The sequence below is a fragment of the Notolabrus celidotus genome, chromosome 21, assembly GCF_009762535.1.
Source record: "Notolabrus celidotus isolate fNotCel1 chromosome 21, fNotCel1.pri, whole genome shotgun sequence".
NCBI classification, from domain to species: Eukaryota; Metazoa; Chordata; class Actinopteri; order Labriformes; family Labridae; genus Notolabrus; species Notolabrus celidotus.
The window spans coordinates 14,075,112-14,101,039 of record NC_048292.1 but is presented as its reverse complement, the minus strand read 5'-3'; the positions used below and the strand labels follow the sequence as shown (position 1 = coordinate 14,101,039).

The 25,928-nt window shown below is 40.3% G+C and overlaps 1 protein-coding gene across 1 annotated transcript in view; it reads right to left on the bottom strand.

The window, feature by feature from the left end:
- The window catches only part of snd1 (staphylococcal nuclease and tudor domain containing 1), a 289,368-nt gene that overhangs the window by 170,636 nt on the left and 92,804 nt on the right, over positions 1-25,928 (bottom strand). Inside the window, exon 16 of the mRNA XM_034673168.1 lies at positions 9,522-9,631. Within this exon, the coding sequence (XP_034529059.1) occupies positions 9,522-9,631 (110 nt within the window). The remainder of the gene's footprint in view (positions 1-9,521; positions 9,632-25,928) is intronic.

Here is a 25,928-nt window from a genome sequence, read left to right as displayed (position 1 = left end):
ATATGTGTGTGTGTGTGTGTGTGTGTGTGTGTGTGTGTGTGTGTGTGTGTGTGTGTGTGTGTGTTATTTTTATATGTGTGTTAAGTCTTTGGTAATTATGCCAAAACGCTAATCCTGTTTTGTTTTGTTTTTTTGCTTGATTACTGCAATTAACATTTTTCCTCATTGCAATCTCATTCTTACTCAAGTGCAGCTGGAATTCTTAAAAGTGTTTTAATTATCATTTCAAAGGATGACACACATTACAAACTGTCTATCAAAGTTGAAAATAATCACCAAACTAAGGTGCTCTGGCATTGTTGGAAAATATTGTTTCCCCTTGAATAGACTCTTGACAACTTTTTAGAGAATGGGAGACTTTGAAGAACGATGACTCTCTACTACACCACATTTGTTGCTTTGTTTTTTTAAAGGCTCAGTCATCTGTGAGATAATCCATTACAAACACAAAACACAATTCAGTTCTTTGAAACAAGATTGTTGCATCTTTAATTGATCGAAGGCAAAAGTATTGTTGGTAATCGCCACTCTCGCCAACTCTTTATATTGTACTTAATTGTCTTGCATGCTAACAAACAAGCATCTGTGCATGAGATATATAGAGAAAAATAGTAAGTGAGTAGGCAGTGAGGGCAGTGCGATGGATGAGAGACCCCCAGACTGAATGAGGTCAATAGGACTGACAGTGTACGTAGGTGGATCAGCACACGGCATATTACCGGCCACTTAGCCTGCTCTCGTCCCAGCTCAATCAAACACTTCATCTCCGCTTCAGCCTTTATTCTTATTCCTGCTTCCTCTTCCTCGCCTGATGATCCGTTATAAAACAATAAATATACACAACAATGGTTTCAATCAGTGGGTCTATTCTTTACTCATCAATACAATGAGTCAGAGTGTGTTAGCACTATTTGTCTGCCAGATGAAATATAATAAAGGCCAGAAGAGGGTCACTTGTAATCACTATTTAGATCTTTACAGAGACATGTAGAATCTGTACTCGGTATGAGAGGTGTAACGACATCTTGACTCGCAAACACAAGGAGACAATTTCAGCTTAAGCGCTAAATTACTTGAGGCTGTATCATGAAAGCTAGTCATTGTTTAGATGTCCCAACTTCCTGAAATATTGTGAGTTAACCACAAGAAAAATCCTTTAGTTTTTCTATTTCTTTTCTGAGGACAGTCGGATTGAAGCCTCTGTTTAACTTACACTTTACAATGAAACTGAGACTCACCAGAAGAAAGGATATGGATATCAGAAAGTACGGTAGCTTTACAACTTCCTCAATGGATTATGAAAAATTATGTGCATCAAAAAGGCAGTCTTGGCTGCAAGTTGGCAATTTACTTTGTGTAACTTACTCTTAACAATGAAAAAAAAAAGCAAAAAAAAAAAAGAAGACAAGACAAATATAACTTTGTCCCTCCATTTATTTTGTAAAACACTTTGCCCATTAAATAAAAACAACATTCAACTCAAAATGTACTGCATGTGCAAAGCACCCTATCTGTGGGCCGTCCTGCCTCATTCACTGCATTTCATGGCATGGCAAGTGAAGGAGCAGAGGAACTTCTAAAATTTCACTCAATTCTTCTTTCAATCGCTGATTTTCACCGTCCACTTTTCTTTGAGCTGCAAACTTGGAACACACCGTTTGATTCTAGGGTCCTACAGCTGGCAAAGTGCCAATATGTGAACTGCTCCATAAACGAAAGTGAAAGTTAAAAATTGCACTCGCAGCATTGGACTCTAAGTGACCCAGTAACAGGCTGTCTGCATATCGTTGACATGGAGACAAGTCCCAGTAAACACGCGGTGACCCGACCAAAACACAGAGTGAAGGAATAACAGTTCGGGGACCACAAATAGGCGGCCGGATGCGGTCCGCAGGCCGCGTATTGACGGCCTCTGGTCTACTGGGTGCGCAACGGAATTTCACAACGTGGCTCAAGCACATTCAGCATTCACTGTATTTCACAGGGAAACCAAAATGCTCCCATACATGTGACTTACAAGATGTAGGGGGGTTTTCAAGTTCCTCTGCTCCTTCACTTACCACGACTACCGCTGCGCTTGACGAGTGAGAGTGGATTGAACATGCGGTCATCACGTGAACACGCGCAACTTTTTTCATCAACCGATCCGTGGACTACCGTGCCGAACCGTGGAGAAGCATCCAAACGGATCACGGATCAACGGTGGTCCGTTGCACCACTAGAAGAATGCACTATTATCATTATCAGAATGCACTATTATCATTATCAGAATGCACTTTTATCATTTTATTTTTTAGCCTGTACATATTAGTCATGCCTATTTGTTGTTCTTTTGTATTTATAGCTCATGTTATTGTTATCACATTTTTTTAATTTATTTTTTATTTGTATGTCTTATTCTTATGCCTTGTACAAAGAGAGCACAGTTTACCTAGGTCAAATTCCTTGTGTGTTCAAGCATACCTGGCTAATAAAGCTGATTCTGGTTCTGATTCTGAAGAATGCTGTGCATGGAAAAGGAAGTCTTAGCTGGAAGTTGTTAATTTACTCTGTAACGTACTCTTTACAGTGAAACTGAGACTCACCAGAAAAAGATGAAGAGGTTATCTGGACATATGGTTGCTTCACAAGATCCTAAACGGATTGTGAAGAAGTCCACGCCTGGTTAAGTTAGTCCTAGCTGGACGTTGTTCATTTACTCTGTAACTTACTCTTTACAATGAAACTGAGACTCAGTAGAAAAAAGATGAAGAGGATATCTGAACCAATGGTAGCTTCACAACTTCTCAAAATAGGTTGTGAAAAATGCTGTGCATCAAAAAGGAAGTCTTGGCTGGAAGTTGTCCATTTCCTCTGTAACTCACTCTTTACAGTGAAACTGAGACTCACCAGAAAAAGATAACGAATGATCCACTTTGGGATGAAATCAAACAAGAAATGGTGCCAGTTTTTTGTGGACATATCTTGAGAGGGACTTTCAGTTAGGTGTGAACACATGGAAGCTTCAGAAGTTGCTAATTGCATTGTAAACGATGCAGTGAATGGAAAAGAACGTCTTGGGTGGGAGTTAATTGCTTACTGAGAAGTCGGCAATTGTTTCCTGAGGAAAACTAGTGCATCTCAAGAAGTTTGAATATCATGAGAGGTTCTTTTTTTCCCCTAATAACTTGAAACTAGTGACTTGATATTTAATATTCTAATAATTTGCAGAATGTTCTTTTGAGCCGTCGGCCATACAATTAAAATAGAAAAATGCTTGAAAATTTTAGTTTAGATGTAATAAGTCTTGAATACACTCCATTTTCACTTAATTAAATTGATTATGAGAAAGATTACTTTTTCAAAATATTCTCTTTATGAATGAAAAAAAAAAATCAAATAAAAGCCGATGGGTTCCTGGTTTGAAGTGAAATTATATAAACCATCAATGCATCAGAAGCACCTTCAGAAAAGAAAAGAAAAGAAAAGAAAAGAAAAGCAGGTTGTCCAATCCTGAGAACGTCAGCAAGTTTGAATCAAAGGTTTGAAATAACTTGTAACTTTGACGCACGTTGTTTTGCGTCACGTCTTTGTCATTATAGGCATCTTTCTTTGGAATGACTTCAAACACACACATTGTAATAAGGCTTTGGAGAAATCTTTAAAAACTAACTCATGATATGTGTCTTTTATTAACTCACACCACTCCACTGATTATGTTCGGTCTCTGGCTGACTCATTCCAGATAAACACGTCAATGCAGTTGAATTCCTTCGTCCTCCCTCCTCCTGGTTAGCTACAGCTTTTGAAGTTGTTACCCAAAAGTATAAAGAAGAATCAACAGAGCAGCTCTGTGACTGAGACTCTGTGGATTTTTTTCTGTCAATGGAAGGTGGGAGGTGAGAGAAATTAAATGGTAAGACATCAAAAAAGAAAAAAGGGGAATGTCTGGGGAGTGGTGTTTACCAATGTGTTTTCGTACGACATTTTTTTGTGCTGCTGTTTCAGTCGCATGCTGGGAACAGGAGCAGTGTCTGTCAGAGATTAACACAACACACAGAGAGCAAGGAGAAAGAAAGAGAGAGAGGAAAGGAGGGAGGGGGCTAAAGCGAGACAGAGGAGATAAACACAAAAGTCATTTTTTGAAAGGAGGAAGGGAAGCTGCGGCGAATCAGGGGGGAGAGAGACAGAAGGACTGAGGGGTGGCGAGTGGGTGTGAGGGGAGGGTTATAAATAGAGGAGACAGAAAGCAGGACCTCTGCCCTCGCTGGATGCTACATTAATTATGCTAGTCTGCATCAGGAGAAATAAAGACATGTTTGAGAGTCGGTTTAGAAAGAGAAACCAAGGGAAGAGGGGATAGAGGAAAAATGGCAGACGCTAGGGGAGGGAGCTGGAGGCAAATGTCAGTTGCGGATTTAATACTGGGCGAGGGAGGAGAGAGGGAGGTACAAATGAGTGGAGGAGAGGAACGGAGAGAGAGAAAAGGCCATGAGAGCCACATGATTGCAAAACACAGGAAAGTGCGCTAACGCCTGCACCCAAACTCTATTCCTAAGGAGAAAGAGTAGCTAATTACAGGTCGGGAAAAGTATGCAAGTCTGTGGTGAAAAAAAGAGAATACAGAGTTGATTCAACCTGTCATCAGATCAACAAAGCTGCACAAAGTCAAAATGACTGAGAAAAATATTTTCTGAATGCAAATAGGTACACACTCCGAAACCCAAATCAAACGTCATTCACGCGGGGGTTATTTTACAGAACGTCTTCCTGCAATCAGAAGCCATTCAGAGCCGGCATCAACAGCAGAATCTTATGCTAATGAAATCAAATGATACTTTTTTTTTATGCTCGAGTGTGTCACACCTTAATGACCTGTTCCTGTGTCACACTGCTGTACAGGAGGAGGAGGGGGGGGGAGAAAAGAGAGAAAAAAAGCGTGGATTCAAGGGCACCGAGCAGTCCTTAATCATGTCTTTTATTCCGCCGCTAACTCGTGTCTCGTTAGAGCCCTCTCACTCGCTCTCACCTCTTCACTCCAAGCTTTCTCTCATGCAACCCGATTCCTGCTTCAGTGTCAGGCGTTGTGTAACGTTACGCCATCTTTTGACCCTTTTGACTCCGTTCCAGATAAGATTGCGTGTTTGTTTCTGAGCTGCTTTTCCCTCCTCCTCCTCTAACTGTCCCAATTTGCTTGGCGGACGTCTTAACAAAGCTGGCGAACCAGAAGGATGACACTTGCACTGACTTTCCCCACAAAAGGACACTTTCAACTACTAACTTTCTTTTAAATAATGATGCATCCTTTCTTTATTCTTTGGGGCGAGTGGCAGATCTCGCGTGAATGCTTAATTGTGTTGTGTTGTGTGTTGTTTCAGTTGCAGTGTGTGTTTGTGTTCGTATTAGCCTGTAACAGCAGGTCAATGCAGACAGCCAAGCAGCCCCCGCAATGGGCTCAGGACTCATTATAAAGCTCAGTCCTGCCCGCTCACTCCCACCTACCTGTGAAAAAACCTGCTGACACCTACGATGACCCGCAAGAAAGAAAATGTGTGCAATAGTGTGTGTGCATGGAGAACACATGCATGGTAACCGGTGGCTGAATTAATCCGTGCATAAACACAAAAAAGGGGCATGTCAAAGCTGTATAATAATGTTATTTGTGTGTTTTTACATGTGTATGCATCTGTTAGTGTAATAAAAATTCATGTACCTGATGGAAAATGCTTCCTCTGACTCAAAGGAGGAGGTTTGCATCCCTGTCAATCAAACCTCTGCTTGAGTGCATCAATTATTTTCACAGCAAAGGCATGCTTCTAACATATGCTTCTGACTCGCCACACATAATAGCCACACATAATAGCCACACATAATAACCACACACCACACACACGCACACACACACACACCAACTCTCGTCCACCTCCAACGCCAGGCCAAGGCTACATTTCCATGACAATTAAACACCAGAGGACAGAGGAGTCAGCCACCCTACGCAGGAAAAAAAGCCCTCTAACACGCAGATAGGAATGGAGAGGGGGAGTAAAAGAGAGAGAGAGCAAAAAGGGAAGGGAGGAGGAGAGGGAGAGGGAGAGAGCGTGAGGCCTGGATAAGTGGTGGCGGGATTATAGCTGGTTCCATCATGGCTTTGGTCCGTTCACCGGCTCCTTATAAAAACCTATTAGCATGTGAATGAACAGGCGCAGAGTGGAGGGAGGTTTCTAAAACCCAGGAGCACTGATCCACTATCAGGTGAGCTTTCCATAAACTGGGAATAAACAGGGGAGGACGGTGTGTGTGTGTGTTTTGGGGTTAGTCTACCTGTTTGTGGACACTTTTATTTGTATTTCGCTGCTACTTTACCACACTCAAGGTACAAATATGCCGCTTTAAATGTCGTAATTAAGCTCATGTGGGAGTAAACAGTTTAATCAGCTTATTAAAGCGAGTGGCCGCATCTTTTTACAAACTATATTAGGCATTTAACGGACAAATATTTGGCTTAATGAGAGATAAGAACGTGAAACTGGAAAATGTCAAGGGAAGATGAGAGTTTTTAGTGTTTTGAGGGAGATTCCTCTTGTGAATCTCTGGATAATGTTTTCAAAAGCATCAAGATGAAACAAGTTCAATCCTTTCTGGAGTTAAAACACTGCCATTTGAATGCTTTAATTACTTATCTTAAGAGAATTTGCCCATTTAAGGACATAACAAAGATGATGGGAGCAACAGGTGGCATATGACAATATGTTTCTACAACTTATGCTTTATTAGGAGTTCAAACGTGGTTGTAAAACAGACTGAAATTAAAGCTGGGGTTGGTAATCAGATTTAGATACACTTTTTGTCATACTGGTTAAAATGATCTTCATGTCCTGATGGCAATCATTACATGATGTGTTCCTAAAAAAGAGTGAAAAAAAACTGCTATCCACAGCCGGAGTAAACCTGGGAAAACACTAACCAATCACCGTTTTTTGGCTCCCCAAATTTTAAACCAATCAAATCCCGTCCAGCCGTTCTGCCCTCCTCCTGCGCGTACATTTCCCCGGCGTTCACTCCTCCGAGTCCCCGTCTCCTGCCTCTGCTTCCCCTGACTCTATTTACTGCCCCTCTCGCTCGTCCTCGGGCCTGTCCCCTCTGACCTGATGAGGTGCTTTGCTCAGGACTGTAGTCCGGATCAGAGTCTAAAAAGCTCTCACCAACAAGCAGAATAATTAATGACGTTCAGTAAGTCCTACAGAAAATATATATTTATTGTAGCGTCTGTCCGGACGCTGTAGTGATGACGAGCCGATTCGTGAACACATTGAGCTTTAATAACCGGTCACTGTCGGCCGTGATCACGCCAACCAACAAAACAACAATCAATGTTTGAATGAATGAAGAACTTCTCCTCTTGTCTCTCCTCTCTCCCACTCGCACACTCTACACCTCTCCTGATGCCTTCACTGACTGTTAACACTGTAGGAATTAAGAACATCTACACTGAACATGTTTAACAAACAGTAGAGCTGTTACAGTATTATATGTGTTATAACTTTTCTCCTGATATCGTGTCACCGGTACAACTGGATAATGCTAGAATGATAGATGTGAGTACTAACAGCAGCCATGTTTGTTTGGGTTTTTAACTTTCACTATGATAATGTTTTGGTGAGGACCAGTGTTGAATCAGTCACGATCATATGGTTGAGAATCAGCGGCGCTCGTGCATGTGAGCGGGGGGGCGTAGTTTTGGAGGAGCTCCGAGGGAGGAGGGGAGGGGTTAGACGGAGTCATGAGGAAAAGCTACATTCAAATTCATGCTGGTTTACCGAGACTACCAACCCTAGCTTTAACATTGATATCTCCATGTGACCTCAAACAGCAAACAAGACCATCAGTGACAAGATTGATAACTCCTATAGAGCAATTTTTAAAGCTTGTAACCACTGCCGCAGGGTAAGTGTCAGACGAATTGAATTACAGCTTGCTGCCAAAATAGCCTTTGTTTACATTTTCCACATTAAAGATTCACAATAAATGACACGCTTGGCTGTTAAAAGAGAACAGGATGTGATGTTTGTTAAAAGAAAATATGACTTTCGCAGAGTTGATGCAACACCAGAATTTGGAGTCTCAAGTATGATACTGGGAAAAAGTAAACAATGTCAAAACACTACCATTTTGATTTTAGGATTGATTTTAAAAGGTGACATATCATGCAAAATTGACTTTTTAATGGTTCTCTACCTGAAATATGTGTCCCTGGCATGTCTACAAACCCCCCGAGAATGAAAAAAATCCATTCTGCCCCTGTTCTGATTTCTCCACCTTTCTGTAAATGTGTGTGAAACGAGCCGTTTCAGACTTCCGTGTTTTTGTTACGTAACAACAATATCTGGTCTGTCACGGAGTCAGAGCTCGGAGCTTGTTCAGCCCATAGACTGTATAAAATAATACTGAATCCCTCTCCCGTTTTTCATTACCTGCACAAATGTGTGCTAACAAGGAGCTTAGGAGGGAGGCATGCTAGTTGTAGGCTGTCTTAATAAACACAAAGGTCGGTTTTACTCCCCACGTCTGCAGATTTGAAGATCTAGTGGATGATTTTTATTTATCATGGATAAGTGCTAGCACTAGTTAGCATAGCTACATAGCTACATGTCGTAGCTGTAGCTGTGTACCAAGACACACGTCTACATACTGATAAATAAAACAACAAGAAACACAGAATCTGTGACCAATCCTTCAGAAAGGTCCTGCTGCCTTTCTGGCAGAGGTCGGTTTTACTCCACACGTCTGCAGATTTGAAGATCTAGTGGATGATTTTTATTTATCATGGATAAGTGCTAGCGCTAGTTAGCATAGCCACATAGCTACATGTAGCTGTGTACCAAGACACACGTCGACATACTGATAAATAAAACAACAAGAAACACTAAATCTGTGACCAATCATTCAGAAAGGTCCTGCTACAGGCGCCTCTCCGTCAGGATCAGATTCAGAGGGTTGAAGTAACGTGATCTCTGAGCAGCCGTGTATATTCAGCCAACAGACTGTATTGTTTCAAAGCATGTGGTATAGAAAGAATCAATGTAATTCTGACAACCTAGTTCATAGGGGGCGCTAAAATCAACAAACTGAAAGTTCCTCACAGGAGCTTTAAATTAATGAGTCTTATGTAATCATAGTACCAAGTGTAAATATTATGTAAGTTTTGATATTTGTGTCCTCAAATAAACAGACTCAGATGTTCCCAATGGTGCAGTAACACAAAACAAAGCCAGAATGCATACTAGAGATGTATTTTCATGCCAAAAGGAGCTCTCTAACTTTTCAGCAACTGTTATTAAAAGTACTTTTTCTCACAAGCCCGAACCAAACGATCTCGTGCTCACAGCATACTCAACTTGGACTGTGAGTGTGAAAATTAAATGCAGCAATGTAAGGTGCCAAAAAAGCAGCAACACCAAGTGTTAGCAACACAGAAAAATGGACACTGAAACACTAAGAGATGATAAAACCAGGGACAGAAAAAGTCCTGCTGTACTGCCTACCTCTCTCTGCAGCACCAGCTCTTTGGTGAACAGCATGGCCTCGTCACTGAACGGCTCAGCCACCTGCATGCCTCCGGGCGTATTCCTGGAACTGCGTGGACACTCAATACCTGGACCAAAGAGAATTGCAGGTGTTAAAAATTAGCACAGCAGCGAATCAAAAGAACAGCAAGATGTCCAGAGTGGTTTTAGCAACATAAGCCTTTTATGGTTCAAAAAGACCACAAATAGAGGTGAATCTGTTCAGCAAAAAAACAGAGATGCACTGGGAATTAATATAAATATCACAACGAGTCAGTTCTACAACCCTACAGACAATTTACAGGGCCTCAGGTGCCCCGAACATCTGATACCACATCAAGCATCCTCTCATCCCTCTTAACAGTCTCAAGGTCAAAAACCTTAAGCCACACTATTTGACAAAAATACGGCGGTGGCACAACACAGATTAACCGACAACACTATCATCAGCACTTAATGGATAATTGGTCATCAAGGGCTCGATCCTGAGCGCATAAAGTGCTTCAGTAAAAACTGCTTTGTTGGAATTTGCGTCTTTGGGACCCTTTTGACGTCGACTTTAGCAGATTTTCAGAGGCTTTCTTGCTGAGTTCAGGTAGGAATGGATAAGCTTCAGGGCAGAGGTGGGTGCAAGAGGAATGAGTGGGTATATAAAGAAGCTGTGAGACTGCAACATTTCTACATTTCCAGGCTGTTTAAAAAAAAAAACTTTAATAAAAGGAGGTGTGTACTTGAAATGTGCAGTGTATGGGTAACAGGATTTGAAGGTAAATGTGGTGTGTGTTGATCTGATAGACAGTTTTGTGTGACGTCTTCTCACACTGTATGGATATTGCATGTGAAGCCCTTCATAAAAGACTAATCAGAATCAGGATGCCCTTATTGTCACTGTAAGCTCTGCATACAACAAAATTAGGAGTGCAACTTTGAAGGTGCAAGAAACATTAAACTACGGGACACAGCACTGTTTCAGCTGAGACCATAGACTGTATAAATAATGGACGTAGTATCCGTGACGTCACCCATCTGTTCCTGAGCGCTGTTTTGAAGCCAATCAACGGCGGCAGCCATATTGGAAATGCAGAACTCAACCAGGCAGAGTGTGACATAAAGGGGCGGAGTTTGAGCCTCTTAGCCAACAGCTATGTGTTCCCGACTGGGAGTCAAGTCAGTCATGTCCTTATTTGGGCAAAAACTTGTAATCTTAATATCTTCTGAACCATTGCGTTAGAAAAAAAGATTCACCCCCCGTACAGTGTGTGCAGATAGAGAGATTAGCTACGTAGACCCAAGCGTTTTTTTGAACCAGGCTGTAAACATGTTTATTAATGCTGCAAGTATCATCTTGTTTTAATTGGGGTCTAAGGGGTTTCCGGTGTTTCTGCAGCCAGCCTCAAGCAGATTCTCGATGAATTGCAGTTTATAACATTTCCGCATGGGCTTCATATTTTGAGACCGGAGGTTGCCACTTGGTTGAGACCCACTGCCACTCAGGGATCAACACACTGTATGTTTATTCATTTTGAGTCAAGGAATGCACAAAGTCATGCCTGTTAAAAGTGTAGAATAAATGTAGACTATTTACACATGCACCTAAAAAAGTCCCCAAATTTTTGTGGTGAAATTCTTGTGTGAACCCGAACGACCCTGACTTTAGCCAAACTCTTTCATGCCAGCTTGTTGCAATATTTCTAGCACTGAGTTTGAAAAAAAATGGATTAATGGGGCGCTGGTGGCCTAGCGGTCTAAGCGCCCTACGTATAGGGGCTACAGTCCTAGTCACAGAGGTCGCTGGTTCGACTCCCGGCCGGACGACCATTTACTGTATGTCTTCCCCCACTCTCTACTCCCCACATTTCCTGTCTCTCTCCAGCTTTCCTATCCAATAAAGGCGAAAATGCCCAAAAATATAACTTCAGAAAAAAAATTGATTACTCAATTCAATACAATACATTTTTTTCCAAATCAATATCAATACAGACAATCCTGTCGGGGGCACTGTGAGTGCCACTGTACTGTGATTGGCATTAAACATTGAACAGTGATCCCTCTTGACTATACAAAGATTGTGGCAACAATCGCCAAAGTCAATTTAATATTTTATTGTTCTCGACAGTCACAACAGTTTGTTCTCTTATTATTTCCTAATTGAAAAATACATAGTGGAGGTTTTATCCAGGTTTCTTTAAATCGATAACTAACAACTGCCTAATAAACAGGCAGAAAATCCAAATGAAAGACTTCCTTTATACTTGACACAGAAAGGTAGACTGTCCAGGATAATTTTCAGTTTTTATTCATTTTCATTTTTGGGTTCTTGTTGGCTATCCAGATGAAGTGACTGCCAGTCCTAGTAAATAGCCAAGAGTTGTATGATTCACTACAAGACAACCAAAGGATGAACACGACCTGCCAAAAGTGTGACTGGCATGGTTTTAGAAAACCTGACTGGCAAACTATAGCCTCCTAGAATGGTTTAATAACTCGGAAACAGAACACACTAGCTTTTATGCAGCACTTTGTGTCCCCTCATGAAACCTCTGCACATTTCTGTCCCACTTATGAGACCGAGAACAAGAGACATCAGCTTATTCACGCAGGCAGGGAACAGAAAATGACCCGGGAAAGGCAAAATAAGGCCAGAGGACAGTCAGCACCTTCAGAGTTATGTAGAAGTGTTGAGTCAACCATCTGTAAAAAATAAAGGTCTTCAGTGTACAGCAGGGAGCTTTAAAAGCAATTAGATACGAAAATCTCCCTTTTGGAGCAAACTATTTGCATCTTTTCCCTCTAGCTATAATATTTGGTACAATATATAAACTGTGATAAAATGGGTTTGAAATGCCATGGAGCAATAAAAAAGATTTGTATACAGAGTAAATAGGCGAGAATATGCAAACCTTACAGTAAGAAGCTGCTTTTATAAACAACTGCTTTAGAATGGTTCTTGGAAATCCAACAAAGATAGAAAATACATTTTGACGGCTGACTCTGAATCAGATTATGGTTGAATGTATTTCATGCTATGTTCAACTGACGTGGGACAAATAACATGGCAATATATTGTCATCCCGACTCTTGCAATAGTATCACTAATCCCTGGCATCAAATATCAGTAATCTGACTCACTATATCATCATTTTGTTTCCTCCAGTAGTGCATAACACATCATTCTGTTCCATCAGATACTGTCTTAGCTGATATATTATTACAGCATCACTTTGGTATTATTGTTATTGTGGGAAATGTATTGTATCAGGTATTGTATGGTTTCATATTGTATCTGATCCTCTCGTACTGCATTGGATTGGTTGTAATGTAAATTTAATGTGATGGACTGTATCGTACCATATCATATGGTACGATATATAATATGAGGTATGTATATAAATACCAAATATATTCCTGAGCTTTATCTCCAGACACTGGAAAGCAGGTCAAGACTGTTATATTACATCAACAGCTGGTTACAGTGCCAATAATAACAGTAAAAGTATGTATACTGTTTATAGTAACAACAAATGAATGATAATAGAGCAATCCTAATATTTACGGCAGTTAAAAAATGATATGGTATGATATGGTATGGTGTGGTGTGGTATGGTAACATAAGCGTAATGTGACGTAGCATAACATAATGTAGCATAGCGTAAAGAAGTGTAGTGTAAAGTAGCGTTGTGTATAGTAGCATAGTGTAAAGTAGCGTAGTGTAAAGTAGCGTAGTGTAAAGTAGCATAAAGTAGTGTAGTGTAAAGTAGTGTAAAGTAGCATAATGTCAAGTAGTGTAAAGTAGTGTGGTGTTAAGTAGCGTAGTTTAAAGTAGTGTAGTGTAAAGTAGCGTAGTGTAAAGTAGCATAAAGTAGTGTAGTGTAAAGTAGTGTAGTGTAAAGTAGCATAATGTCAAGTAGTGTAAAGTAGTGTGGTGTTAAGTAGCGTAGTGTAAAGTAGTGTAGTGTAAAGTAGCGTAGTGTAAAGTAGCGTAGTGTAAAATAGTCTTGTGTAAAATAGCATAGTGTAAAGTAACGTAGTGTAAAGGAGCGTAGTGTAAAGTAGCGTAGTGTAAAATAGTGTAGTGTAAAATAGAGTAGTGTAAAGTAGCGTAGTGTAAAGTAGGGTAGTGTAAAGTAGCGTAGTGTAAAGTAGCGTAGTGTAAAATAGAGTAGTTTAAAATAGAGTAGTGTAAAGTAGCGTAGTGTAAAGGAGCGTAGTGTAAATTAGGGTAGTGTAAAATAGCGTAGTGCAAAGTAGTGTAGTGTAAAATAGCGTAGTGTAAAGTAGCATAGTGTTAAGTAGCGTAGTGTAAAGTAGTGTAGTGTAAAGTAGTGTAGTGTAAAATAGTGTAGTGTAAAGTAGTGTAGTGTAAAGTAGTGTAGTGTAACATAGTGTAGTGTAAAGTAGTGTGGTGTTAAGTAGCGTAGTGTAAAGTAGCGTAGTGTAAAGGAGCGTAGTGTAAAGTAGTGTGGTGTTAAGTAGCATAGTGTAAAGTAGTGTAGTGTAAAGTAGTGTAGTGTAAAGTAGTGTGGTGTTAAGTAGCATAGTGTAAAGTAGCGTAGTGTAAAGGAGCGTAGTGTAAAGTAGGGTAGTGTAAAATAGCGTAGTGTAAAGTAGCGTAGTGTAAAGTAGCTTATTGTAAAGTAGTATAACCTAACGTAACATACCATAGTGTATCGTTGAACGTAACATAACGTAACTTGTATTGTGTGATACCCTGCGATCACCACACCTGGTATTTGTTCATTTTCTTTTTACGTTTATTTCTGGCTTTCTATGCCTTTACTGAGTGGAGACGACAGGGGAGAGTGTAAAAAAACTTGAAGGGAGAGTGGGAAATGACAAGTGGCAAAGGGCCACGAGTTGGAATGAACTCTAGTTGAACTCTCTGAGGACTACACCCTCTGTACATGGGTTGCAAAAACCAGTAGGCCAAACATGTGCCTCATATTCAGTTTAATCAATAACAATTGGACTTTCCTGAATAGCAAAGTGGAAAAGGAAGGAAAGGAGGAGAAGGAAACACTAATGGCAAAGATTATCTAAAAGTTTTGGCTTAAGTGGACCAGGACAGGTCTTCCATGTGGGAGGCTGGGTCTCCAACAGAGAGTATAAACAGAAAACTGACAAAGGATGTTAAAAAAAAAGAAAAAAGGAGGAAAGAAAAAATTTGCAATTGCAGAGCCAGTTGGCTGGTCTGCTTGGTTCTGTCAGAGTTATAATAAAAGGAGTTAGGACTGTTTTCCTACCATAATCCACAGGAAAAAACTGTACCAGAATGTAATGTCAAGTTTAATTGTGTTGCTCATACAATGCAATGTCTCAAAGGGCTTTTTCTGCAACAATCCCTAACTCAGCACAGGCTCTCTTAAAAGACCTCCCAAAAAACCCTTAATGCACAAAGAAAAAGTAATAGGATTATAATCCAAAGAAAGGGTTACAATAGGTTAAATATTAGTGGTATAATCCTAAAAAAGAAGCCGAATATAATGAGGGGGAGATGTGGCTTCATATCTGCAGTCAAATGCAAATGGACATGGTCTCCTCAAATGACCTGCAGCTTTCTGGGACTGCACTGTCCTGAAAAACACACACACACACACACACACACACGCACACACACACACACACACACAGTAGTGTACTGTACTGAACTGTAGTCCCCTCCCTGCAGCATTTAAACCAAGCCAGGGAGTCAATTAGCACGGCCAATTTTAACCCTGCATCACAATACATAAGTCACGCCTGACACAGAGATAAACATCTGGGTCACACTGCAGGATATCCATCTTATCTGATTTCAGAGACAAACAAGACATACGCTGATGACTACTGACATCACACTACACACACACACACGCACACACACAGGGCACTGCTGTGTCTCTCGCACTGTCATTCCACCGAACATCACATCAATCATTGTGTTTGGTGGGTTAGATATTAGATTCTTAAAAGTGTGGAGGGGCTTTGGAGACGAATCTGAAAAGCAGAGTTAGCAGTGACAAAAAGAAAGCACAACTGAATGAACAGGCTAAAGAACCAATTTATGTTGTTTCCAAATTCTGCAACCACACTCCTAAAAAGACAAATGCTTTCAACCATTTCATTTAATAATGCCGCTTTCCTTCCTGTTCCCCTCCGTGGAGCTCAGGCACAGAGAGAGGTGGGTAACGTTTTAATCTGTGATTCAGGGTGAGCCATGCGCCTGATTAAATTTCCCTTCTTTCCTTATCACCTACTGTTTCTCTTCCTTTGCACTTAAAACTCCTCTCCCCACTTTGCATTTCTTACCCTGAAGTTTAGATAAAGTCGATAATGATTGTGTGATAAATTCAGTTAAACACTAAAAGGAAAAATAATGGGTTTAATAACGGAGATTATGTTGGTTTTATTAAAGTAAAGGAATTAAAACATGACTATGTAACTTTGGAACTATTACTTTCCCACTGCCTCCAGTGTTCATGCTAAGCTAAGCTAGCCCTATGTGTAAAGTGTCATATTTAACAGGTAGATTTAAGGGAGGTGTTGATCTTATCTCTCTCAGCAAGAAAGTGATTGTGCGCATTTTCCCAAAGTGTCAAACTGTAGCTTTAAAACTCATAATGTGGCTAAAATTGTTTAGCTTTTATATATTTATTTAATTATACAAGTGCATCTCATTAAAATAGAATATCAGTAGGAAGTTCAATATTTGTCAGATTTAAAAAAAAAAAAGTTATATTCTTGACTTATTACCAGTAAACTAAAATGTTAAATGTTTCAAGCTAAAAATATATATATACAAATCCCAGAATACTTTATTTTCAAATAATTTTTAAAAACTATGTATCTCTTAGATTACTTTAGAACATTCACCCACAATCATGAGGAAGACTGCTGACTTTACAGTTGTAAAGAAGACGACCATCAACACTGTCCTCATGGAGGGTAAGTACAGAAGGTCATTGCTAGAAAGGCTAGCTGTTAGCAAAGTGCTGTATAAGTTGACTGGGAGGAATAAGGGTGGTAGGAAAAGACTGCAGCCATGAAAGGAGTGTCAAGAACAGTTCATTCAAGAACTCAGAAGAACTTCATAAGGAGTGGACTGTAAATCAAGAGCAACCACGAACATAGGCCAACAGGAAAGAGGCTAAACTGTTGCAATCCCGATATGAAGCCACTCCTGAGCTGGGCTAAGGAGAAACGGCACTGGACTGTTGCTCAGTGGTCCAAAGTGCTCTTGTCAGATGAAAGTAAGCAGGATTTTGTACCTGCCCACAGCGCCAAAACTACTACTACATACAGTAGTTAGCTGACCATGATACTACTGTGCTTGATTGGCCAGCCAACTTAACTGACCCAACCCAAGTATACAGACCAGCTGAAGGCCGTGGTTGCCCTAGGCTTCAGTTGTACATCAGCAGTGCTACAGGCTGATCACCTCAAAGCCAATTTGTGGTGAAGGAGCAAACACCAAGTATTCAGTGTTCAGTATTCAATTAACATTGAAAAATTTATAATAAATGAATAATAATAATAATGATAAGATTAATAAGAATAATAAGAATAATAATGAGAATAATAATAAATAAATACATTATTAATAAATAAATACAAAGTTAAATATAAAACATTAACATGCTTTTCAGAAGTTGGATATTTCTGTATTTGAATCCTTTTTTTCTTCTTTTTTTTTGACAGATCTTAGAAAATATTCTAAGTATTTGAGGAATTGGATTTCCGAGTTTCACAAGCTTTAAGCCAAAAAGTAGGCTCGAAATATGTCATTAAAAATGTCACAAATAAAAAAATAATAATAATAAATTCATGTTTTCCCTCTTTAATTGAATTGTGAAAAGAATTACTTCTTCAATATATTCTAATTAATTGAGATGTAACTGTACATTTTTTTAATATTTATTTCAATTTTGAGAGTCTGACAAAAAAATCAACAGAATTATCACAAGAAAAACTCATAGTTCAAAACAGCTCATTCTGTCATTAGGACTATAGTTTGTGGTGTGGGTGTGGCCTATCTTTGGACCGACATCTGCCTGCTGCCACACACAACTATGGCCAGTTGACAATGAGAATTGCACAGTATGTTTGAGAGGTCTGAAAAGTCCTGACTCAAGAAAAATATGCATAGAAAGCTGCCGCTGATTGTGGATTTACCATGCTGTAGACTTTTTTAACTTTCTTTTTCTTTTCTGTATTTTAAAGAATACTTTTTGGTGGCTTTTGAGCTTGTATTAAGAGATGACCGTGGACTGAGTAGGAAGCTAGAAAGAGAGAGTGGGAACATAGACTGTATAAAATATGGACGTAGTATCCGTGACGTCACCCATCTGTTCCTGAGAGCTGTTTTGAAGCAAATCGACGGCAGCAGCCATATTGGTAATGCGGAACTCAACCAGGCAGAGTGTGACGTAGTGTGAGTCTCTTAGCCAATGGCTGTGTGTTCCCGACCGGGAGTCACGTCAGTCATGTCCTTATTTGGGCAAAACTCGTAATCTTAATATCTTCTGAACCGTCACGTTAGAAAAAAATTCACCCCCCGTACAGTGTGTGCCATTAGAGAGATTAGCGTTGTAGGGCCAAGCCGTTTTTTGAACCAGGCTGTAAACATGTTCATTAATGCTGCAAAGATCGTCTTTTTCCCATTCATATCTATGTGGTTTCCGGTGTTTCTGCAGCCAGCCTCAAGCGGATTTTCGATGTATTGCAGTTTACATCACTTCCGCATGGGCTTCATCGTTTGAGACCGGAGTTTGCCGCTTGAGTGGGAATCAAAGGGCTGCAGGCTGAAATCAAATCTGGGCCCCTTGATTTGAAGTCCAGTCTCTACACAAGAGATTTTGCCACATCGCCAAGCTAGTGCCTCAAACTGGACTTTGTTCTGTGGGATCTGATGTGGATTCCCAGGCTTTTAGAGCCTCAATTGGACACTCGAGGAACTTGAGGTTTTTCAGCTTCCGTTTTAAACACTGTTTAAGTTGCTGCTTGAATAGAACTCATGTCTACTTTGAAGATGCTAACTTTTGTGTAAATTATTCTCTTCATTACAGTTAAATGTCTATAATAAGGTTTGGTCTTCTATAGGCTTTAATTTTCAATAATCTAAGTATTATGGCAATCAATTGGAGCAAAAGTAATGTAATCACTCCCGGCCTTTAAGATGCACTTACAGACACAATACGAGTAATTGGCATGCAAATACAGAACGGATCATTTCAGCAAAGAATAATCTTCATTTTAGTTTTAATTCTTCTCAGGAAGCAAAACTAATTGGATGGATTCATGTGCATATATATTTCTGGCGAGGCCGATTCTGTCCTAATATATATTTTTTATGCTTTGGAACAGAATGGGTTTTATAGTCGCCCCGACATACAGCAGAAGCAGGATTGAGTCGACCTTTCTTCCTCCGCTAACCAAGCCGAGATAATGAGCTTCATTTTGTGGAAGTGGCTCGGGAGGGAGGAATGTGGAGACATGCGGCCGCTGTGCATTAATGCCATCACTGCAATTTATACAAACATACATCATGTCACGGAATCCTATACTAATAATATGCATATTGATTAGCCTCTGACTTTTTGCTCATAAACTGCCAGACGCTGTGCTCTCCTGGTATGTCTGCAGGTATAAATGGATACTTGCAGGATACATTCAGCGCAGTATGAATGCCATTAGTGTCCATCTTTTTAATGTTGTTACTTGAGTAATTTCTGAGTTCTGACAAGCTGTTGACAGGACATAATTAGCACTGCGGCAGGCAAATAAACATAGACCTAAAAGCTGCTGTGGTGTAAAAGTTTGCACATTTGAGTGCTATTTCAGCGACTGTGTCCTAGGCTTCTTTTTCTAACAAATCAATCTCCCCTCTTCTTCTGTTTCCTTAGTGTCAAGTCAGTTCAGGGGAGTTGAAATGTGCGGCGGTGAGAGATGCAGGTGGGGCAAGATACAGAGGTGAGACATGGGTGATGGAGGGAGGCAAACAGAGATGAGGCTGTGGTGGAAAATCCAAGTATAGTTTCACCATCCCTCGTTTAGGTGCTTCCATTTTGACATTTCAAGGTGGGATATTTACGCCCCTGTTACGCCTTGTCTGGGATGTGTAACTCACAGAGGGGTAATGGTGGGGTAAAGTCGTTCCACCTCTGATCCTCCCTTGGAGTTAGTAGCATAGGCAAAATGGGACGGGGGACTGTGGCGGTGAGTAGCGTCAGAGCCGTGAGGGCTGTAAATTTGTGTATATGGCACTCCTACTGGCCATGGCTCTAGTGTATGCCATGTGTAAACACACAATGGGATGCCAATATTACGCCATTTAAGGATGTACAGTGTAAGTACAAAGGCGTAGTGATGGCGGATCTCTGTTCAAGTGGAATCGCAGTAAGTATGACGCTTTTATGGCGTCAATCTTATCCTCTATCTTCCCGTTATATCATCATGGTTCTGTAATATAAGCCATTTATAACCTCAGACTATGCATACAAGACAGCAAAGAGTATCTTTTAAATGTTATTAAACCTCAAATGAATGAACAACTTTGTCCATCAAATCAAATTCATCTCTTCAAAACAAGCCTCATCCATTTCTTCATCTATTTTATAACTTCTGTGTCACATCATGCTCTCCTCCTTTCTTATGTTTAATATTTAAGTGTCACACTAATCAGAGTGTTTTGGACCAATCCAGGTAGCGGCTTCACAAATCTGGCTTTGCTCAAGGTTTCTGCCTCTTAAAAATAAGTTTGTCCTTTCCCACTGTTGTTAGATGTTGCCAAGTGTTTGCCCAAGTTGGATTCAGGTCACAGGTCAAGTCTCTTTACAAGTCTGATCAAAAGTGCCTTTTATACTTAAAGTCTACAACAGTAGTGCATAGAGCTCCTCCAAGAACAACACAAGCATAGATCTAGACAAGAGGAAACAAGATCAGTATGAGTAACAAAGCCGTGCAAAGGCAATGCACAAAAGTAAATAAGGATTTTTTTTTTATAGTAAAATAAGGAACATCTACAATGAAGCAACCAAACCATTTAAGACCTTACATTATCATCATCAACAATTAACTTGTCATCACCACAATAATTACCGAAGTATCAAGTGCTGGGTCACTCCACAGCTGAACACAGATGCCCAGAGTAGAGCAGGACAGTGCGAGTCAATTGTAGCTGGAAGACACGATCTGCCACTGGGGACAACAGTGGAGAATAGTCTAGCTAAGTGCATAGTGCTTCCTAAACAGCTTCATCTTTAGCTGTCTTTTGAAAGTAGAGAGGGACTCTGCAGATCGAATGGAGTTGGACAATTCATTCCACCATTTAGGGACAACAGAAGAGAAGAGTCGAGCTAGTGATTTTGAGGCCTTATGTGCTGGAAGTACTAGGCGCTTTTCAGAGGCTGAGGGTAGCGGGCGAGAAGGGGTGTAGACCTGGATGAGGGGTTCCAGGTAAACTGGAGCAGTTTTGGTTACTGCTTTGTAAGTCATGATTAGAGTTTTGTATCTGATGCGAGCTGCAACTGGAAGCTAGTGTAGCGAAATGAGCAGGGGAGTGACATGAGCGGTCTTAGGCTGGTTGAAGACCAGGCGTGCTGCTGCGTTCTGGATCATTTGCAGAGGTTGAACTGTGCATGCAGGGAGGCCTGCCCATTGGTTTAGATATAAGGGTCTGTTTAATGTAGAAAAAAGTGACTCTGAACTAAGCTGAGTATCAAGCTAGGCACTGCTCAGCTAGCAGCCTCTCGACATTCTTGTCTACTTGAGAGCATCAGAGACAGACTGATTTCTACAGTGAAACTGCTATATTTAAAAAAAATGAACAGATTTGAATCACCTTTTTGAAAATGTCTTAGAGTTTCTACTTATTCTGTTGCTATAACATTGCTGTGTACAATGACATCGCTAGCAGAAAAAATATGCAGATATTCAAATGACAAAAGGTTCTCTCTCTATGGGATAATTTTGTCTAATGATTTGAATTGGTTATAAAATTTGATGTAAAAAAAACCCATGAATGAATTGAGGAATGATGTGATTTCAGGGAAATGGTTGCTGGTATTAAGAGCTAGCCTGTGGCATGGTCTGCTGTCTGTGAAAAGCTGGTTGCATAATGTTACCCAAATAATGAGGTGGAGGACAAAGGATGGTTTGAGATAACCTCCTATTTTCTTAGAATAATAACTCTTTTCTTGCAGCCAAAGTTCAGTGAAGCACAGTATTTGATCCGGGCTTCTTTAGACAGGAGCTATAATGAGATTCACATGTGATTATTTCACATGCAGAAGACTGAATTTGTAATACGTTAAAGCACCAGATGTGATATGCACACTTTTCTTTCTCTTCTAACAGCAGCTACAATAGATAATTGATTTGTTAATGGCACATGTAGACCATGTTTGGTTTCAAGACTACAGCTTCTGTTGCAGTAAGAAGCATTGTCATAAAGTGTTCCCAACAAAAGGCATTGTTCCTTGCCTCTATATTTCACCAGGCCTTGGAATGTATCTAAAGCTCTCACCTCTGTTTCTCATAAATGTGTGAATCTCAATGGAGACACACACAGTCGCAGACAAGGACACAAATGTGCAGAGGTTGTAGCCGAGCACATAACATTTTATTTGCAGCCTTTTCCTGACAGACCTGCTTTCCATTATGCCAAACTTTTTTTGGCACTCAGACGTATTTTTATAGAGAACAAGTCTACAAATTTTCTGCATCACTTCACCATCTTTCCCGGCTCGCAGGTGTCCCGACACACACACACTCAGATATCAAAAAATCAGACAAATGGCACTAAGCCACACACTGCGATGGCTAATGCTTCTTGCTGACGCAGTAAATCTTTGTGTCCGAGTGATGGGTGTTTCATCTTTTTGACAGACTGCTGCTCACCATACCTTCCCCGAGTAACTTTGAAAGTGCACTTCACCCGCTGTGGCCTCCATCTGAAACTCTGTGAAAGCTATTGAAGCCAGTAAACTTTTACAGCCTTTTTCACTGCTTGGTCTCCCTTAGCTTCAGCGGGCCTTTATACCCACGTACTCCACATCAATTGTACTTTTGTCTTCTCTTTACCACATGCCGCTTTCTCTTTACCCTCCCCTGTCCTTTCTGCCTCCTCAGCTCTCGCTTCACCTCCTCTCCTCCTTCTTTCATCCTCCTTTTACCCCCCCTCCACTGCACTCTCAAATCCCTTTCCTGTGCAGAAGCCCTCCGTTTTTTTTTTTCCTTTCCCTTTCAGAAACAGGATGACTCCTTTACCCTTTATCAAACTTGCATACGGAAGTGACACCACGAAGGGCCAGAGAGTGAGAGGAGAAGAAAGGAGAGGTGATGTGGGAGGAGAGGATATGGAACTTTACTTCAACTCCACCTGAAGCACACCTCCGGCCTGCTTTGAAGCGTGGACTTTACTTGCTTCATTTTTGTTTCCTCACGTTGTTTTTTTTTCTTACAGCGCTGTCTTTACCCATCAAGGAAAACTCTGGGAAAGGAAGGAGACTTCGTGCCAGGGAGACCCACAGCTTTTGGGTGCCTCAGTGGAGAAACAAGCCCTTACTATGAGTGAGGTTTAATATTAAAAATCAGGAGAACATGGCAAGGACTGCTGCCGGCTAGGGAAGCTAGTGGCTCATACTCTGATACGCCTCTACTGTTTTTGGTATTATAATTTCTTCTTAGTGTTACATCACCGAATGCCTTGGGATCTCTTCATTTGCAGCTTTACTGTAAACAGTTTGCTCATCAATGGCCTCCCACGATATTGTTACAGAATAAAAATTTGCACTGATGAATACAGTATGAAGAGAGCACAGCTAATGAAACAGATGACTAATGAAAGCCCCGTTTTAACAGCAGTAGCAGCCATTGAATATAATCTCTATTCATCTGCATGCAGTCAATATTTACCCACAGCAACTTGCAACAAATGAGTTTGAAGGAGCTCCGCTCATGGACAACATCTCATGACATTGTATTCATCATGAATCTAACGATTATGATCGGTAACTTTTTGATAACCAGATCAAACCGTATGACAACGATGCATTATTGTGACTCATGCCATGATTTATCATGAGCGTGTGGGTACATATGAAAACCGCACTCCAGTCAGATTTAGCTTAACTGTACAAACAAGCGTTACATAAGCAGTAGTTGTGATTCAGTCATGGCTGAAGGTTAACACAGCCGTGCTTAAATTTAGTATAACAACACAGCCTCGAGTGTAATACAGCTTTTATACTACGATGGCAGAATGTAGTGGTTCAATTAAAAAAATTACTGATGCCAACAGTCTAGTACCAGTTAATTGCAGAGGACAATCTCCTTTCCACTTGCTGCTTCCTGTACGTCAACATATTACAACCAAGCGTGCCGGATACGGCCCTGGTGGTGAGGCTTTCAGCAGTGTGACTGCCCCCTGGTGGCTGGCTGCAGTATAGGTAAAAAAAATCCGGAGCAGTCAAACTTTAAAAAATAAATACACGTCGTACGAATGTTTCTCACATCTGTATGCTGTGGTTATATGTAGTTAGTATCTGAGTGTTTTGTGTTCAAGGCCTCTTTTTTCTGAAAAGTTTCTTTTTCGTTAGTTATTAGAGTTTAAAAAACAGGGTTTTACTTCCGGGTTTCCTTTGATTCACAGCCGCCGTAGAACGAAACTTCAAAGGGCACACAGCGTCTTGTGACGTCACGCTGTAGGGCGGAGCTTATTACAGTGGCTTCACAGGTTCTGGCTGCACAATGGCTGCGCCCAGGAGGGGGATTTTTTGGCTTCAGAACTGTACAACGGGAAGAGGCGGAGCAACGCTGTCCATTTTTATTTACAGTCTATGATTACAACTCATAGTTCAATTAAACTAGGGCTGTGTTTTTTCTGGTTTGCTTGTTTTTCATCCTTCTCTATTTTGTCCTTTCGAGCACACCATAGTGAAGCTGCCGCAGTGTCTTCCTGCTTCCTGCTGCAGCTTCTGCCGTGATGGAAAATTGCGACACCACTGCGCTCTTGAATGGCAAAATTCACTTTAAAAAATTCCCAGATGGCTCAGTTGAGACGACAAAAGTAATATGCACTCTTGCTACTTCAAGTATAAGCGACAACCTAATCAGAGCTAATCAGAGTGATGTCAGCAGACAAGCTAGTTGGCATCAATTGTTTTAAATTGTTAATATGGACTTTAAAACATCTTTGAAATGCAAAATAATGGAATTTTGGGCATGCAATCAATTTGAGGAGCAGGTTTAGCTAAGTGGTTAAGTCATATGCCCATTTAGCAAGAGGTCTGGGTTCGATTTCAGCTCGTAGTGCTTCACGTTATGTCCTTTCCCCACTCTCTCCTGGTTGCCTGCTCTATACAATGTCCTGTCTTCTCCAAATAAAAGTGTAATAGCCCCCAAAATATATATTTTGAAAAAATGCAACCAATTGGGTTTTAGTTATTAGAATTCATTCATAACTAACAATTAAAAATATAATTTTTCATAGCCCAAAATCAAATGTAGTTTGGGGATTTAAATGCATTTTTGTGATGCAAAGTTTTCCATGGTTAATTATTAGATATAAAAAAATTGCATTAAAAAAAGCTGAAGAGGGGCACTGGTGGCCTAGCAGTCTAAGTGTCCCACGTATAGAGGCCAAAAAAAAGCCCAAAAATATCACTTAAATAAAAATTAAAAAAAGCTGAAGTTTAGGGAGTGAGAGTCCTTTAAATTAGTACTCATGGAATGCTTCTTGACCAATGGGATTACTCATAAATCCTGAACTGTATAAAATCCTGGGCAACACAACAGCTATCCTTAATAATGCCAAAACTTTTGGATCTCCCCTTGGTGACTTGTTGCAGTATACGTCTTAAAGTCAGCCTCCTACATTTAGACAGATGGAACATGGGTCAAACTAGAAAATTGAAATACATGTCAAATAATTCTTACTCAAACCTGTTTTCTGTCCTAACAAGTAGTTCTAATCATGTATATGTTTTTTTTTTTTTTTGGGAAAATGTTAAAAAGAGAATGTGACATCACCATTGACAGCTCTTTACCAAATCAGCCAAGTAGAGGAAGCTACACTAAAACAAGATTCAGTGAACTTTCCATAACTGTGAGACAAGAATCTGTTCTTGTCTTGTAACTCCATCAGGTAGATTGTTTCTGCACATGCCTTGGTCCCATGGGCACAATACATAAGGGCCCATTGCTGCAATATTTTGGCATCACTTTTCTTAAGGGGTATATAGCTAAACTATCCATTTTAAAGGTACAGTCAACAGTTCAATATGTTAACAACTCTACCCCAACATAAAACATTGTATTGGGTAGGGGAAAATTCCAGCTTTACGTCACACCTATTTAATTTGACAGTACTGAAACATGCATAATTTACATCTACACTCATAACACCTCATT